Genomic DNA, 16,980 nt, shown 5'->3' on the forward strand with positions numbered 1-16,980 from the left:
GACGCTTTTTAACGGTCATCAGCGTCGTAAATACTTTATAACATTACTTTGTATTATCAAAGTCCCTTTAAAGGGGGACTTTCACTTTTTCAACTTTAGTTAGTCTGTAATGTTTCTGTTTGAGCATAAAAAAGATCTGCAAAGTTACAAAGCTCAAAGTCCACTCCAAAAGGAGATATTTTATTTAACAGAAATCACTTCAGCCGTTTTCTCGTTTTTCTACTTTCAATATTAAATCAAAAAACGAATGAACGAATGATACACGGATTGGTCACGGTCACATATTAAGCATAGACTATAAAAACATGGACGTAGTGTCCGTGACGTCACCCGTAGGTTCCTGAAGAGGTTTTTGAAGCCTAAAAGTGGGCGGAGGCGGCCGTCGCCATCTTGGCAGCGCGTCACCGCGCGTCACTCCCGGATAATCGAAAATGGGCAAAGAGGCGGGAGCAGGTTGCTGAAGCCACGGCCACCTAGCTCGACGGTGGTGACAGCAGCGGCAATCCACCTGTCACTCAAGTGGCCACGCCCTTAATTATGCTTTTTTTTTTTTTCTTTCATTGGCCGCTAGAGGGCAGCGAAGGCGCTGTGTTTCCCTCAGTCGCCGCTAGAGGGCAGTGAGTTGCGGCGCTCGATGGTGCTGCTGAAGTTTTCAAGATGTCGTCGCTGGAGCAGAGACTCTCCCGAATCGAGGAGAAACTCAAGCAGGAAAATAAAGAAGCGCGCAAACGAATCGACCTGAACATCGACATGAGCCCGCAGCGGTCGCGTCCCAGGCCAAGTGAGTGTGTGAGAGAGAGAACGAGTGATTGAGCACAACGACGGAGGAATGAAACACATTCTACATGACATAAACAAACAAACCGATCAAATCCTGCCACTTCACTCACATTGACTCTCGTGGTTCTTTGTTAAAGGTCCGGGGGGGTTGTTTATCGGGGTTTGTGCCCCAGATTGTTCACTAGAGATTTGTTCTTTAAAGTAATAAATAAATAATAAAAAGATCTTGCAGTCAGCTCACTAGCGTTAGCCTGGCGGCTAGTTAGCTGTGTTTAGCAGGCCCTGATACTCGCATATCAGTCTGACTGTATGTGTCTGTCTGATTCTCACATATCTGTCTGTCCGTTTTTTCACGTCTGTTCTCACACAATGTCAGTCTTCGTGTGGGAATATTTTCATTTAGAAAGACTGTTGGTGTTTATTGTTGTAAAATCATCAGTCATGACAGACTTGTGTTGTTGTGAATTGCTGGTTTGGTTTTCTCTGAGACTGTCAGTAGTCTGTATTTAGAGAAAATGAATGCTTTTTTTTTTCTTCTCCTTTATAATTTAATGTCTTAAGCTTTTTGTCCCTAAAGAGGACTGTCTTGACATCATGGCCACATTGTAGTGATGAAGGGGTCAGGACAGGAGTGTTTTTGAACACTTCAGATCATTGAAGGTATTTTAGCATTAATTTTATGTACTAGATAGGGGTTGTTCTTCCTGCATGAGTGAAGTGTAAGGTCTGTTCGCAAACCTCCTCCACACACTGACAGTGTGTTTGAATTGATGTGCTGATGTCCCAGTACATTACGTTCCTGGATGCTCAGTGTTCGTGTCAGTTTCTGTCTTGTGGTGGCTCTTTTTTTACCCTGATCAAAACACTTTCAGATGGTCAGTTTTTTGTGTTTATATTATGCAGAAATCATTTGGAGCATCTGGATTTTGTTACATGCTTATGGACAGTGATTGAAGCCAGTAGACAACATGTGCAAACTTATTCCTTATCCATTATTCACATTGGACATGGTAAATGAGCAGGAAAAAATATAACATGAAACATAATTTTATTACTTTTTTTATCAGTGAAAAGTGAAAGATCCTAGATAGGGCTGCACGATAAATCGCATGCGATATTTAACGCGCATCTTATCAGTAAAGCCGGTTCTGTAATCAGCGGTAAATCTCCATCACGTGCGTGCTTTCACATTGAGCAGCGAGTTAAACTGTTATTGCTGAATGTGTGAGATTGCCTTTGATTTCATTTTATCTGAGAATTATTTTTTAAAAGATTTTTCGACCCAGAATGAAAATTCTGTCATCGTTTGCGCACCCTAATGTTGTTCCAAGAAGAAATGTGTTCATCTTAAGAACAAAAATGAATTTTTTTTTAAATGAAAATCTGAAAAATCTCTGTCACTCTCCATTGAAATGCTCACCCAGAACTCTGACGCTTCAAATGTTCATAAAGGGATGAAAAAATAAATCTCAAATTAAGATTTCTCAATCTCAATTGAGTAGTTTAATCCAAACCTTCTGAAGAGACACAATCGTTTTATATGATAAACATTTAATTTATGCTTTCATTCACATACATGACTTTAGGGTGAATGATAACAGTTTTAATTTTAGGGTGAACTAACCTCTTAAACCTTTTTTGTTGAATGTGTGAGATTGGCTTTTATTTTATTTTATCTGAGAATTAGTTTAAGCCCTATTGTTGTGTATGTGAGTTTGTTGAGTGTATGTGAGTTCGACTTTTATTTTTTATTATTTAGTAATTTATTTTACTAAATATTTATTTTATTTTAGTTATTTAGTATTTATTTAGTTAGTTGTTTAATGATCAATTTAAAAGTAAAGGCCTAGTTCACCCAAAAATGAAAATTCTGGCATAATTCACACACCCTCATGAAAAAAGCATATGACTTGCTTTCTCCTGTGGACGAAGCAAAATATTGTTTGAATGTCGTTATCATCAAATTCCAGAAATGTATTTATTTATTTTTTTTTGAATGACAATTTTTGTTTTTGGGTGAGCTTTCCCTTTAATTGATCATAGTTTTAGCTACTAAAAATGTAGTATTTTCTCATGTGTAACAAATATTACTGTATTTAAATACATTCAGCTGAATTAACAGATTTTTTCTGTATCATATTCTGTCATTAGCTGGACGCGTGTGTATTTTTTGTAGATGGTGTCAGTATTATTTAGGCTAGGTGGAGTGTGATCGTGCTGAAGGTGAATCATAACGTTTGAAGAGAGGGACACAGGGATTCCTGGAGGTGTGTGTGGGCTTTTAGTAATGAGCGTGTGTGTGTATTTTCTCTCCTCTGTATCTAGTCATCGTGATCCAGCTCAGTCCAGCTCCAGCCCCCTCCCAGCGCGCAGGTACCATCATCATCATCATCATCATCACTACATCACGCTGCATCTCCCTCTCTCTCTTTCTCTCTCTCTCTCTCTCTTTACCTTGCAGGTTACTTGCACTACATCACCCTCTGCATCTGTTTGCTCTCTTCTCTTTCTCAGTCATTCTTCTCTATTTTTTAAATTCTACCACCTCTCATTGTTTCTCTCTCTTTCTCTCTTTTTCAAAAAGTCAACATGAAATTACATTTGTTTCCCTTTTTTTTTTTTTTACAATTTTCACAATATATAATGAAATGGTGTGTTCAAGGTGGATTGTATTTATCAGTAATTGACTGAATGTGACAAGCAGTCTTTATATGATCGGCTGCTATATGAAGTGTTTGGATATAGTAATATGGATATATATATATATATATATTTAGGGCTGCACGATTAATCGAATGCGATTGTAATGCGCATTTTGTTAAAAAAGCCGGTTCTGTAATCGGCAGGGAATCATCATCACGTGCTTTCAGATGGAGCAGAATTTACTACACATAGCCGTAGTTCACTGACAAGTTACGAAAAAAAATCGCAGACGATTTTATTGCGCGATTCTGAAATCGTTTGCGATAATGACAGCTGTTTGCATAGCTTCTCAGTGAACTACGGCTCTGTGAAGTAAATGCTGCTCCATCTGAAAGCATGTGAAAATACCACATTTAATAACATATTTTTACTCCAAACTCACTTCATAATGTCAGTCGAGTGTTTGAAATAAATCCTTCTGTGAGATGATGTGGCTTCTTACACAGAATAAGGCACGCAACATATTTCATAGTATTTAAGCAGTGATAAAGGCATTGCATTATAAATATACTTTATTTTAATGAAAATTATAATAATAATAACTCAGATAAACCGTATATTGCCGTAGTCGTGTGTTTATTAGTCACGTTGAATCAATGAAAGCAGTTGAATCTTCTGTTTATTCAGCTGCAGCGATAGGCATTTTCTGGGTTTCTTCTGACAATCGCAGCTTCTGTCGAATCGCGATCTCGATTCCATTTTGATTTATCGTTCAGCCCTATATATATATATATACAGTATATATATATACAGTATGTACAGTGGGTACGGAAAGTATTCAGACCCCCTTAAATTTTTCACTTTTTGTTATATTGCAGCCATGTGCTAAAATCATTTAAGTTAATTTTTTTTCCTCATTAATGTACACACAGCACCCCATATTGACAGAAAAACACAGAATTGTTGACATTTTTGCAGATTTATTAAAAAAAGAAAAACTGAAATATCACACGGTCCTAAGTATTCAGACCCTTTGCAGTGACACTCATATATTTAACTCAGGTGCTGTCCATTTCTTCTGATATATATATATATATAATAATAGGGTTGCAATGGGGTATCAAAGTAAAATGCTGTATCTTAATTTTGTATCTTAATTGTTTTCATAAGAAGTTTATGCTCACCAAGGCTGCATTTATTTTATCAAAATACAGTAAAAGTAATTTTATTAGGCCTACAATTTAAAAGGATTGTTTTCTGTAAAGACCTTTCTGTTTTTACTGTATTTAAGTGTCATTTATTCCTGTGATTGCAAAGCTGAATTTTATTTAGTCATTATCACTCTTCACTGCCACATGATCTTTCAGAAATCGTTTTAATATGCTGATTTGCTGCTCAAGAAACATTTATTATTATTATTAATTTATTGTTATTATCAATGTTGAAAACTTGTGTTGCTTAATATTTTTATGGAAATAACATTATAAAAATTATAAAAATACACCTTTTGTATCATTACAAATGTGTTTACTGTCACTTTTGATCAATTGAAAGCATCCTTGGTGAATAATAGAGTTAATTTCTTTCAGATAAATAGCCAAACTTAAGCATGTTAACTTCAAAAAAGTGATAAGAATTGAATGTGAAATAACTTTGAATTATTGAATCTGTTGACAGCCATATTAGCCTCCAAGGCTGTTATAAGGTATCAAGCCGAACTTTTGGCATTGATCCAACCTTAAATCCAAAAATTAATCCTGAAAAGTGGATTAACAAAGTAAATAGCTTCAGTTTTTATTTCATGTTGGTTTAATTTCATACAGCTTTCTGTCATTAATCTCACTTACATGAAAATGTTTCATAATTTCATCAAATGCATGATGTTTGTTTAGGGAACACAACCATTCTCCTACCTTCGTCTTACTTGCTCGTTCACTTTGTCTATATTAAAATATTCCTCTTTTCATTCATTCTCTCATTCTCTTTTCCACCTCAACATGAAGAGGGAGCAGCAAGCGTGTGTGTGAGCTGTGTGTAGGATGAAGTGTTTTGTTGGAAGATCAGACATTGTGCATGTTGTGGCTATAACTGCACGGCCCGACTGTGAGCGAACACATCCACACACAAACACAAAGCTATGGCAGCACTCGACAAGGTGTTCTGTGTTCAACTGTAACTTGGGTTTGAGCTTGTCTGGCCTCTCCTGTCTCTCAGCTCTCTGTTCGTTCTTTCCGGACGAGACGGCTTCGGCTCTGTTTTCTGCATAGATGTGGATTACGGCCATGTAGGCTGTTTGTGTGTTCAGCAGGGTGTTTCTGCACCAAACTGCTTGACCTCACTGACTAACCCAAGCTAACCGATTCTCTCCCACGAACAGGTTTTCCTGAGGAGGAATCAGAAGTTCGACGGTTATCCATTTCTCCTGAAAAAGCAGTGTTGTTTCAATGCTCAAACAACATATAGAAAATCTGTAAAATGTTTAGTTTTGCACGGTTTGGTGAGCGAATGTCAAATGTCACCCTGTGGTGACTTCTGCTTGACCCGGTGCATGCTGGGAATGCTAACACTAACTCCAATGGCTGGTTTTCACTGTTTGGCAGCCCTTGTCATTTCTGCGTGTGAGTGTGTCTGATCTTGGCATGACTTGGACTTTTATTACTGTCTTTATTTGACTGATTTTCCTCAGGACTTGAAATAGTCACAAATGTCATCTAAGATGGTAAAATGGGCTCCTTTGAAACATTCACACAAAATGTGCTCCACAACTCACTACTATGATGTAGCGAATTTCACAAAAACTGTTGTTAATAATGTCTAGGTTATATTTCAAGAGACTACTAGTAATAATATTAGTTATTATTATTATTATAATATCATAAATCTGTGTTATAGGAGATAATATAAATATATTACAACAACTTTTATAATAATAAAAAATAATAATAATGACTGTTGGTTTTTATTATCATAAACTATTTTATTGGTTTTTAATAATAATAATATTTTAGATAAATAATTGATTTTATTTTTGTTATTGTATGGAATAAAAGTAATAATAATCGTTTAGAAAACAAATTGATTTTGTTTTTATAATATAACAACAACAGCAATCATATTTATTATTTTTTTCAATCAAATTTTGTATTTTTTTATATTATTGTTATATTATCAGTAAAGAAAATGAAAAAAGAGATTTAGGATAATGTTTCATTGTGGCACTTTTTTAATTACACGTTACCCACAATTCTGAGTAGCCTACTGTACTATGAGGGGAAAAAATAGACCTCATATTGAATCTGGATCAGCTGTCATATTCTGGACCCTCACACCTGAGGATCTTAATTTAGGGTCCTTGAACATTCATTAACATTTGTCCCAGTAATGAGTGTGTATTGACGGTCACTGGCTTTCTGTCTTCTGAGTCTGACTTCTTCCAACCTTCTTGTCTTTCTTTACAGCTCTACAGTTACCATTGGCCAATGATGGAGGAAGTCGCTCGTCTTCCTCAGAAAGCTCTCCTCAACACCCCTCGTACCCTAGCAGACCCCGACAAATGCTTACGCTTCCCACCCCACCTTACAACCTGCAGAAGAGCCTGGAGAAGTATGTCACACTCACAGCATGGTGTAGTTTGCAGAGTTTATTATATATAACAGTCTTGGTGTGTTAATCTGTTTATTCTTCATCTTCAGTGCTGAAATTGATCAGAAGCTGCAGGAAATCATGAAACAAACAGGATATCTGAAGATTGACGGACAGGTGAGTCATCAGTCATAGGGCCAGTTTTACTAAACGGCAAATTAGCACGAGAGCGCAATTCCAAAACCGTGCCGATGGGAGGGGAAATTTCTGCGGGTGATTTACTAACAATACGCAAATTAAAGAACACAGACGCAACATCTCATTTACATATCGACCAATGCAATATACCAAGCGCAGCGCAAATTAGCGAAGTCGCAAATAAAGAATAAATCGGAGGCCAAAAAAATGAAGGTTTGCTAGAAGTTTTAATAAAGCTGGTATTGCATGGCTTCTAGTTGAGGGTTCAAATTAGTCTTTTATTTCCTGAAGCAAATAAAAAATAACATGGCTTGGCAAACGATATGTTCAGATAATGTGTTCTTCTGGCATTCAAAATAAATGAATACGTGTGGAAAAAATCCTCTCCCTTCTACCACGCGCTCTCTGTTCTCTGTGGTGCCTCCTCCTAGCAATAATTGCAGCCATTTCAAGCGCAAAATAGTTTAAGACATGCTTTTTTTGGGCGTTAAATAATGGCGCAAATGCCAGTAATTTGACGAGCGCAAGTGTTAGTAAAATTTGAATACTCTGCTCCCATAACTTTTGTGTCTGAAAGGGGAGCTCCAACAAATGCATATTCAATAAGGTCAGGCGCAAAAATAACTGTCCACGACTTTTCAGCACTAATTCGTTACTGCTATTCTTTAGTAAAATGTGACAGTACAAATGTAATGCCAAAAGACGGTTTGCACTGGCGCAAGCTGTTAGTAAAACTGGCCTATAGTCTTTAGGTATTGAATGTGGGAAAAGAGTCTGACCTCTTGTGTGTGTATGTTCTTCAGCGTTACCCTGCAGAGGTGACGGATCTGATCAGTGAGGGGGAGATCGGCAGTGGAACCTGTGGACAGGTGTTTAAAGTTCGCTTTAAGAAGACTGGCCATGTCATCGCAGTCAAGGTCGGTTCAGCTCCCGGTTTCTCGGCTCAGTCTGTTGTCCCTGAAAATTTATTTTTATTTTATTTTATTTTTTTCGGGTTTTTTTGGATAGCACCAGGGTTTTAAAAACCTTTGATCAGCAACCCCTAAATATGATGAATACCTTGCAAGGGACCCCATTCCTAAAATATAAAATCAACAGTATATTTTAGTACTCAGACTTAAAGGGATAGTTCACCCAAAAATGAAAATTCTGTCATAATTTTCTCTCTCATGCCATTCCAAACCTGTATGACAAAACTTCTGTGAAACACACAAAAATATATTTTTAAGGATGTTGGTTACCGAACAGTTTTGTGTCCCATTGACTTTTTGTCAATAATATACCAACATTCTTCAGATTATCTTGGTTTGTTTCACAGAAAAAAGTAAGTTATAAATCCCTTTAAGATTTATACTGAGAAAAATAGTAGGTGTGATATCAAATGTTAAAATAAGTGGCATTTACATAGTCATTGTACTAAAGCCAAAAGAAATTCCAATCAATCAAATTTTTGGATGAAGGCGTTTGTGTATCCATGTATTTGTCGTCTTGAACTTTCCTTGTAATTACCAAGTCATTAAAACAGCAGTTAAGGCAGCAGTAATTACTGTTTACTAATTACATCACTGCTCTTGGTTTTTGTTGTTCTAGTAGCGTTTATGTGCGCGTGTTTCCTTTGTGTGTTTTTCCCTGCAGCAAATGAGGAGGACGGGTAATAAAGACGAGAATAAGAGAATCCTCATGGATCTGGATGTTGTGTTGAAGAGTCATGACTGTCCGTACATCATTCAGTGCTATGGCGCAATAGTCACCAATGTGAGTAACACACTCATGATATGTGCTCAATTACCGCATGCAGGGTCTGTGGCATGTTGCTTTAATGATCGGATTTGTTTTATTGGTATTTCGGTTTCACTCTTGAAAATAGTAGAAGTGGTCTGATGTCTTTGAAAAGGTTCCAAATTTAATTTAAAATTTTTAAAGTCAATCTTTGACTACTTTCAATTAATTACTGTGTTTTAGCTGCCAACCTGAAATTTTGTGGATATTTCTGAAATCTGTATGATCTATTTCATTTTGTAGCCATATACCATATTAGTACTCCTAGGGCCAGTTTTACTAACAGCTTGCGCCAGCGCAAAAAACGTATTTTGGCATTAAAATTGTACTGTCAGGTTTTACTAAAGACATGCAGTGATGAATTAGCACTGGAAAGGCGAGGACTAGGGCTGCATGATATTGGGGAAAAAATCACATTGCGATATTTTGTTTTTCTGCGATATATATTGCGATATGAAAAAAAAACTTGAATAGCTCTATTTGGAAAAAAATAATCAATAATTGGGGTGATTTTGTAGGTGAGTAAATCAGCATAGAAAATAAACAAATTACAAGCATAGATAAATACAATAAAACAAAGATACAAATGAAATAAACAGTGCTTTATATTTTTCAGGTAAGTCTAACAGTATTCAGGTACAGTAATTGAATAATCAAATGCGTTGATAACAATTTTATGTGTGTGCGCAGCACAATCTGCAATCTCCGACTCTCTCTCTTTCTCTCTCTCTCTCTCTCTCTGTGTGTGTGTGTGTGTGTTTGTGTGCATCAATTAAAGCAGCTCATTAATATGGAACGGTGATTAAACTGACTTGGAACTACCTGTGCATTAAACAGTTTTACTGCATACCTGCCAGCCAATCAGAATCCAGTATCTAGACAGACCATGGAATAATTAGATTCAAAACTTCTAGCAATCCTTCATTTTTTGGCCTCCAGTTCTTTCAATGTACTGTGGTTTCTTTATTTCTTTATTCTTTATTTGCGACTTCGCTCATTTGCACTGCGCTTGGTATATTGTGTTGGTTGATATGTAAATGAGATGTTGTGTCTGTTCTTTAATTTGTGTATTGTTAGTAAATCACCAGCAGAAATTTCCCCTCTCATCGGCGCTATTTTGGTATTGCGCTCTCGTGCTAAATTGCCCTGTTTAGTAAAACTGGCCCCTAAAATACTAAAATAAAAATGGAAATTTTTAGGAACTTTGCTTGCAAAGAAATTTACAGATTGGACCTCTAGAACTTGAATTGAATACTACTGCTTTATGCTGAATGTATTGAATTACCTGAATTATTCAATGGTGTCTCTCTTCTTCTGTAGACGGATGTGTTCATCGCCATGGAACTAATGGGGACGTGTGCAGAGAAGCTGAAGAAGCGGATCCAGGGGCCCATTCCAGAGGCCATTCTGGGAAAGATGACCGTGGCCGTAAGACTTCCTTTAAATTCACCTGATTCAGAATAGTATCTATTATTGGTTAGATATTGGTCTGTTTCCAAGTTGAACCTCTCAGATCTCTTTTTATCTTGCTCTTCTTTTCCTATGTAGATCGTAAAGGCTCTGCTTTATCTAAAAGAGAAGCATGGTGTCATTCACCGAGACGTGAAGCCTTCTAATATCCTGTTGGATGCCAAAGGGCAGATCAAACTGTGTGATTTTGGCATTAGCGGCCGACTGGTAGATTCTAAGGCCAAGACTCGCAGTGCCGGCTGTGCTGCCTACATGGCGGTAAGCACATGGTCCCAGAGTTTGAGTTTCAGAGTCATACAGTTTCAGGATTTTGAAAAATGTAAAATAAATAAATCTTATGAAGTGAAATATTATGCATCGTGCATATATGTATTTTTTCTAGCCTGAGAGAATAGACCCTCCAGACCCCAGTAAGCCAGACTATGACATCAGAGCTGACGTCTGGAGTCTTGGCATTTCTCTGGTGAGTTCTTCCTACATTTTGTTGAGCCAACACTTGTTTACTTGGATTACTTTGCTGACCAACAGTTGGATTTGTGTAGGGGGTGTTATAATTAATTATGATCACTCTCATTACATTTTTATCAAAAGTTTGGGATCAAGAAAGAAATTAATACTTTTATTCAGCTAGGATTAAAAAAAATTCTGCGCTCAGTTATTTTAAATTGAAGTAATATTTTACAATATTTCTGTTTTACTCTAATTTTCATTAAATAAATGCAGCTTTGGTGAGCACAATAGACTTCTTTAAAAAACATTTAAAAAATCATACAGACTCCAAACTTTTGAACGGTAGTAAAGAGCTGTATTTCCAAATACAATCTACTAGGGGTGTAACGGTACATGTATTCATACCGTATGGTTCACGGGGCAAATTTCAAATGGAAGTGATCATCACTATGCCTTTGAAGGGCAGAGCCCTTGGAGTGGGGACTTTGGCGTGAGCAGGGCACGTGTGTGCCATTATGTAGTCGTTTGGAATGCACTTGGCAAAGAGAGCGAGTAATTTCCTCTATCTTCAGCTGGCATGTTCCCGTGACAACGCAGCACGGTGTCAGTCAGCAGATGTCGCTGTTTTACTGGCATATATGTCTTTTTATTGTTGTGTACCGTTACACCCCTACAATCTACATCTGCATCTGTAAGTAATTATTCCTCCTCACCTGTAGGTGGAGCTAGCCACGGGACAGTTTCCTTACAAGAACTGCAAGACAGACTTTGAGGTTCTCACCAAAGTTCTGCAAGAGGACCCACCGGTCCTTCCTCTCAGCATGGGCTTTTCCCCTGACTTTCAGTCCTTCGTCAAAGACTGGTACACTCACATGAATTTACATAAACGTGAAATTTTAGCACCATTATCTGTCTATTGTGTTTACGTGTGAGTCTTCTCTGTCTCCACAGCCTCACAAAGGATCACAGAAAAAGGCCAAAATACCACAAGCTGCTTGTAAGTCTCAATCTCCCATGTAACTTGAGCATTTGTTGTATAAAGTGATAGTTCACCCAAAAATGAAAATCCTGTCATTAATTACTCACCCTCATGTCGTTCTAAACCTGTAAGACCTTCGTTCGTCTTCGGAACACAAATTAAGATATTTTTGATGAAATCCGAGAGCTCTCTGACCCTCCCATAGACAGCAAGGATCCTAAATCAAGGTCCAGAAACGTAGCGAGGACATCGTTAAAATAGTCCATGTGACATCAGGGGTTTAACCGTAATTTTACGAAGCTACAAGAATACTTTTTGTGCGCAAAGAAAACAAAAATAACGACTTTATTCAACAATTCATCTCCGCCTCACTCTATAGCTAATATATAAAAACTAATATATATAAAACTTTTTAAAATATAAAATGTATATTTTTTATGCCGGTTTATGTCAGCGAATCAGCTAACAGGCACCGTGCTGCGTTGTCACGGGAACATCCCAGCTGAAGATAATGAGGAAATTACGTCGCTCCCTTTGCCAAGTGCATTCCAAACGACTGTATAATGGCACAGTGCCCTGCTCACTCCAAAGTCCCCACTCCAAGGGCTCTGCCCTTCAAAGGCATAGGGATGATCACTTCCATTTGGAATTTGCCCCGTGAACCATACGGTACGAATACGTGTACCGTTACACCCCTACAATCTACATCTGCATCTGTAAGTAATTATTCCTCCTCACCTGTAGGTGGAGCTAGCCACGGGACAGTTTCCTTACAAGAACTGCAAGACAGACTTTGAGGTCCTCACCAAAGTTCTGCAAGAGGACCCGCCGGTCCTTCCTCTCGGCATGGGCTTTTCCCCTGACTTTCAGTCCTTTGTCAAAGACTGGTACACTCACATGAATTTACATAAACGTGAAATTTTAGCACCATTATCTGTCTATTGTGTTTACGTGTGAGTCTTCTCTGTCTCCACAGCCTCACAAAGGATCACAGAAAAAGGCCAAAATACCACAAGCTGCTTGTAAGTCTCAATCTCCCATGTAACTTGAGCATTTGTTGTATAAAGTGATAGTTCACCCAAAAATGAAAATCCTGTCATTAATTACTCACCCTCATGTCGTTCTAAACCTGTAAGACCTTCGTTCGTCTTCGGAACACAAATTAAGATATTTTTGATGAAATCCGAGAGCTCTCTGACCCTCCCATAGACAGCAAGGATCCTAAATCAAGGTCCAGAAACGTAGCGAGGACATCGTTAAAATAGTCCATGTGACATCAGGGGTTTAACCGTAATTTTACGAAGCTACAAGAATACTTTTTGTGCGCAAAGAAAACAAAAATAACGACTTTATTCAACAATTCGTCTCCTCCGCGTCGCCCTGGCGCCATTTTGGAGAGTATCACATATGTAAGCAACATATGTACGTGGATACGTTGTTTACGTTCAGATCAAAGCGTAAACAACTTAACTACGTATCCGTGTACATACGTTACCTTACATACACACCTTACTACGTTTCTGGACCTTGATCGTGTAAGGATCCTTGCTGTCTATGGGAGGTTCAGAGAGCTCTTCGGAATTCATCAAAAATATCTTAAATTGTGTTCCGAAGATGAACGAAGGTCTTACAGGTTTGGAACGACATGAGGGTGAGTAATTAATGACAGAATTAAAATTTTGGGGTCAACTATCCCTTTAACATCAAACATCTTGTATAGCCTGTTACGATCATGTGTTCACACTAGTGCTCTATTTTTGTTCATAGGAACACAGTTTTATCCGTCGTTACGAGGTGTCAGAAGTAGACGTGGCGGGCTGGTTCCAGACGGTGATGGAGCGCACAGAGTCTCCTCGCAGCAGCCAGTGCTTCAGCCATCACCAGCTCCACTCTCTCTTCAGCAGGTAGCCAGGCGGAGAATGAGAGAAACGGAGGGATGGCGGGAGAGAAAGAATGATGCTATTGTGAGAGGTTGATTTAGAGACACAGATGGACAGGTTTGAAATATAAATTATGTAAACGAGAAAGACAGGATGGAGTGGAAATGGACTGTTTGAGCGTTGGCTGAAACAAAAGAGAGAATGTTCATTTGGGAGTTTGACTGATCGACAGACAATCCTGGGCAGGTTTGATGTAAATCTGAAATATTTTTGTCCTTCTCATCCACCCATCAAACAGGATGGACCATTACAGGTTGCAGTCTAACACAGTCACTGTGACATACGCGCACACGCACATTTACAGTAACACACCGTTTCACCAAACCACGATCACTGACCGCCGTATAAAGGTTAGCCACAAGAGTAAGCGTACAGTCCGTTCACTTCAAAATCCAAATCCACATGTCATAAAGTCCTCCGTAGCCCCTTACTCAGGGACTGAACAGAGTAGTCGAACAACACTGTGCAATGGTGTGTGAGTGTGTGTGTGTTATCCGTTTATCAGTCCTAGCTCTTCACTTTCTTGTACGGTTTAAGCCACTAGGCGAATCTAAGAAAATAGCAATTAGCGAGATAATAGCAGTGTGATATATCAAAAACTATGTTTTATAGAAGTGTTCTTTTGCTAGCAAGCATCAGCAGATATTTCAGTAATTGTAACGTGTACTTAAAGAGTTAGTGATTCTTAGTCGTAGAGCTTCTAATCGTTGGTGTTTAGATTGTTATAACTAGTTTGGTCTGGAATTTCATGTATTGAAGTAGATATATTGGCTAAGAGAGAAGGTTGTATATTAAGATAAAACTAGTGGTTGACCGATAAGATGAAGTGTGTATACCAATTTAATATGCAGAGACAACTATAAATGACCAATTTTTGTTTGTCTGAAAAGCCTGACTCAGCGACATTGGTTAAACCAATGGTGTAAATCTGCTTTGACCAATGGCAGATGGGGGAAATGTTCAGGAAAACCTGTGTGAAAATGTTATTATAACGTTTTAAGTGTCATCGGTATTTGTGTAATTCCGTTACGCTAGTCATTCAGAAATTACACACTTCACTTTCATTGACCGATGACGATATCTTGAAACAATTCTGTTCATCGGCCAATTAATCTCAAAATGGCCAAATATTGGATTATGTATCGGTCTATCACTAGATAAAACACAAAAAAATTAGCCCAGAATGTGTAAAGTTGTATACAGTGCACACCTCAGGAAGACAAGTGTTAGAAATGGGTATTTTAACAAGATTTAGCTGTGTGTTTCAGTCTTAGAGTGCAAGGAAGACACCGCAATCAAGTCACCAAAAGCATAGATGAGAGATGTTGTCATAGTCACTCAGAGTGGTGTTGAGAGAGCGGTTCGTTTCGAGCGTTTCCTCCACAAGAACAAAAAAAAACATTTCTGCTCTGATTCACCCGACTCATCTACCCAGACAACCGTTCATCATTTCATTCTCTTCACTGTTCTCGTTTTCCCATGAGCATTTGAGTTCCCGCAAAACCAAAGCTTGTTTTTTTTTTTTTGACACAGCACTGTTTTTTTTCTTTTCTGCCAAGCTGTTGTTCTCAGAGGATTTCAGCACCTGCTCGTGGGTCGTGCTGAAGATGTTCAACGACTTTCACAACCAAAGCTGTAGAGTTTGAGATTCACTGCTTTAAAAAGCCAAATCACTGCTAGACTGAGTGAGAAAGCGTGCGAGAAGAAAGAAAATGACTAAACGAATCAGCAAAGAGAGATTTAGATGGTAACGGTACGTTGAGACAGGAAGTATGGTGTTATATAAGGGACTGAAGAAAAAGTAATGAACGTAGCAGAGGAAAATAGGAGGAAGGCATATAGAAAGTATTAAAGAAAGTCTCCAGTGAAGTCTTACAGAAAGTATCGGCTGATTTTTAGAGAGACGGTAACAGGTGTTGGTTGTTTTCTAGATCGCTAGCTGGACGTTGAATAAAAGCTTTCAATCGTTTTGAACCAATGTACCAATTTTTATTTTTAGGGGTTAATTAGTTTGTGTTGTTTTGCATCGTACTGTTTTTCATTATCCTTGAAACTTTGTTTGCTATTATTATTACTATTATTATTTATTTATTCTCTTACTTGCTGCTACTGTTTACTTTAGATGCTGCTGTCAATGATCATATTCCCCAAAGGAAAATCTTTTTTTTTTTTCTCCCTAAACCAAATGCATAAAACACTGCAATGTCTACACATTTACCAAATACGAAAATAATTACCTGTAAAATGCATGATGTGATCCTTTAAGAGGAAAAGAGAAAGCAAGCCAGGAAGTGAAGTAAATATATAGACCTATATCTATATTTATATCAAAATAGTTTGTTTTTGAAACTACGCCACTATGCCAACTCACACAAACATCGCCGCTCACTGTAGGCAACTAATAAGAATGACTTCCAGTTATTTGGACAAAATAACAGACACCAGCTGGTAATATCTATATATATTTGAGCTAGATTTCCTTCGTTGCAAGCTGTGGGTCACGCAGGCAGATATGTTTGTAATTGTCCTCCCGTGTCCGTCCTGCGGTGGATGAATTCATGAGTTTTGAATACATTCTCCTCTTTAAATATTTTATGCTAATGTGTCAATTAAATACATTTTTTTAGTTAAGGAATTCTGTATATTTTACCGCAGATTCTAGATTTCCATTAGTTTTCCATTGAATCAGATTGACAAATCAGTCAAAAGATCAGAAAATGCTTCGTTTTTTCTAGCACTATATACTATAGCAATGATCTGTAACCGTTTACCTCCCAATAGTTTCTTCACTCCTTTCAGATGCCAAATAGAATCTCTAACTGGACTCTCGCCGTCAACTTAACACTGATTTCCTGTTTGGCGTTGATGTTCATCACAGATACTGTGGTGCCTGCCTGTCTGTCTGTCCGTCATTCTCTCAGTAGACCTTATCGATACGACCCAGCATTACACACCAAAGGTGTCATCAATAAAACAAATTCAAACCAGTGGCGTTGTCGTCGTTAGGATGATTATTGTTATACTAGATGATGCTGGATTGTTATTCTGAGGACCTCGGATGAGGGATATACAGCTTCATGGATGTAATTTCCTGTAAGACAGTGGCGGGTCACCCTTCACTGTTGGGGGTTTATTTCCAAATACTCACTATGCAGTCAC

At 37.9% G+C, this 16,980-nt stretch overlaps 1 protein-coding gene across 2 annotated transcripts; it reads left to right on the top strand.

Moving 5' to 3' along the window:
• The first annotated feature begins 634 nt into the window (after window positions 1-634).
• Window positions 635-14,376, top strand: LOC107712243 (dual specificity mitogen-activated protein kinase kinase 7-like). 2 transcript variants are annotated; one of them, XM_016517425.1, is made up of 12 exons: window positions 635-781; window positions 3,106-3,153; window positions 6,882-7,026; window positions 7,116-7,182; window positions 8,007-8,120; window positions 8,839-8,958; window positions 10,303-10,410; window positions 10,531-10,710; window positions 10,835-10,915; window positions 11,622-11,764; window positions 11,854-11,899; window positions 13,649-14,376. In XM_016517425.1, the coding sequence occupies exons 1-12, from the start codon at window positions 658-660 to the stop codon at window positions 13,787-13,789; spliced, it is 1,317 nt and encodes a 438-aa protein (XP_016372911.1). In that variant the 5' UTR covers window positions 635-657; the 3' UTR covers window positions 13,790-14,376. The 2 variants fall into 2 exon arrangements, with proteins under 2 accessions (XP_016372911.1, XP_016372912.1); XM_016517426.1 differs by lacking the exon at window positions 3,106-3,153 and having other exon boundaries at window positions 13,649-14,375.
• The last annotated feature ends 2,604 nt before the right edge of the window (window positions 14,377-16,980 follow it).

This window comes from Sinocyclocheilus rhinocerous, unplaced genomic scaffold (assembly GCF_001515625.1).
Source record: "Sinocyclocheilus rhinocerous isolate Xijiao unplaced genomic scaffold, SAMN03320098_v1.1 scaffold508, whole genome shotgun sequence".
Lineage (NCBI taxonomy): Eukaryota > Metazoa > Chordata > Actinopteri > Cypriniformes > Cyprinidae > Sinocyclocheilus > Sinocyclocheilus rhinocerous.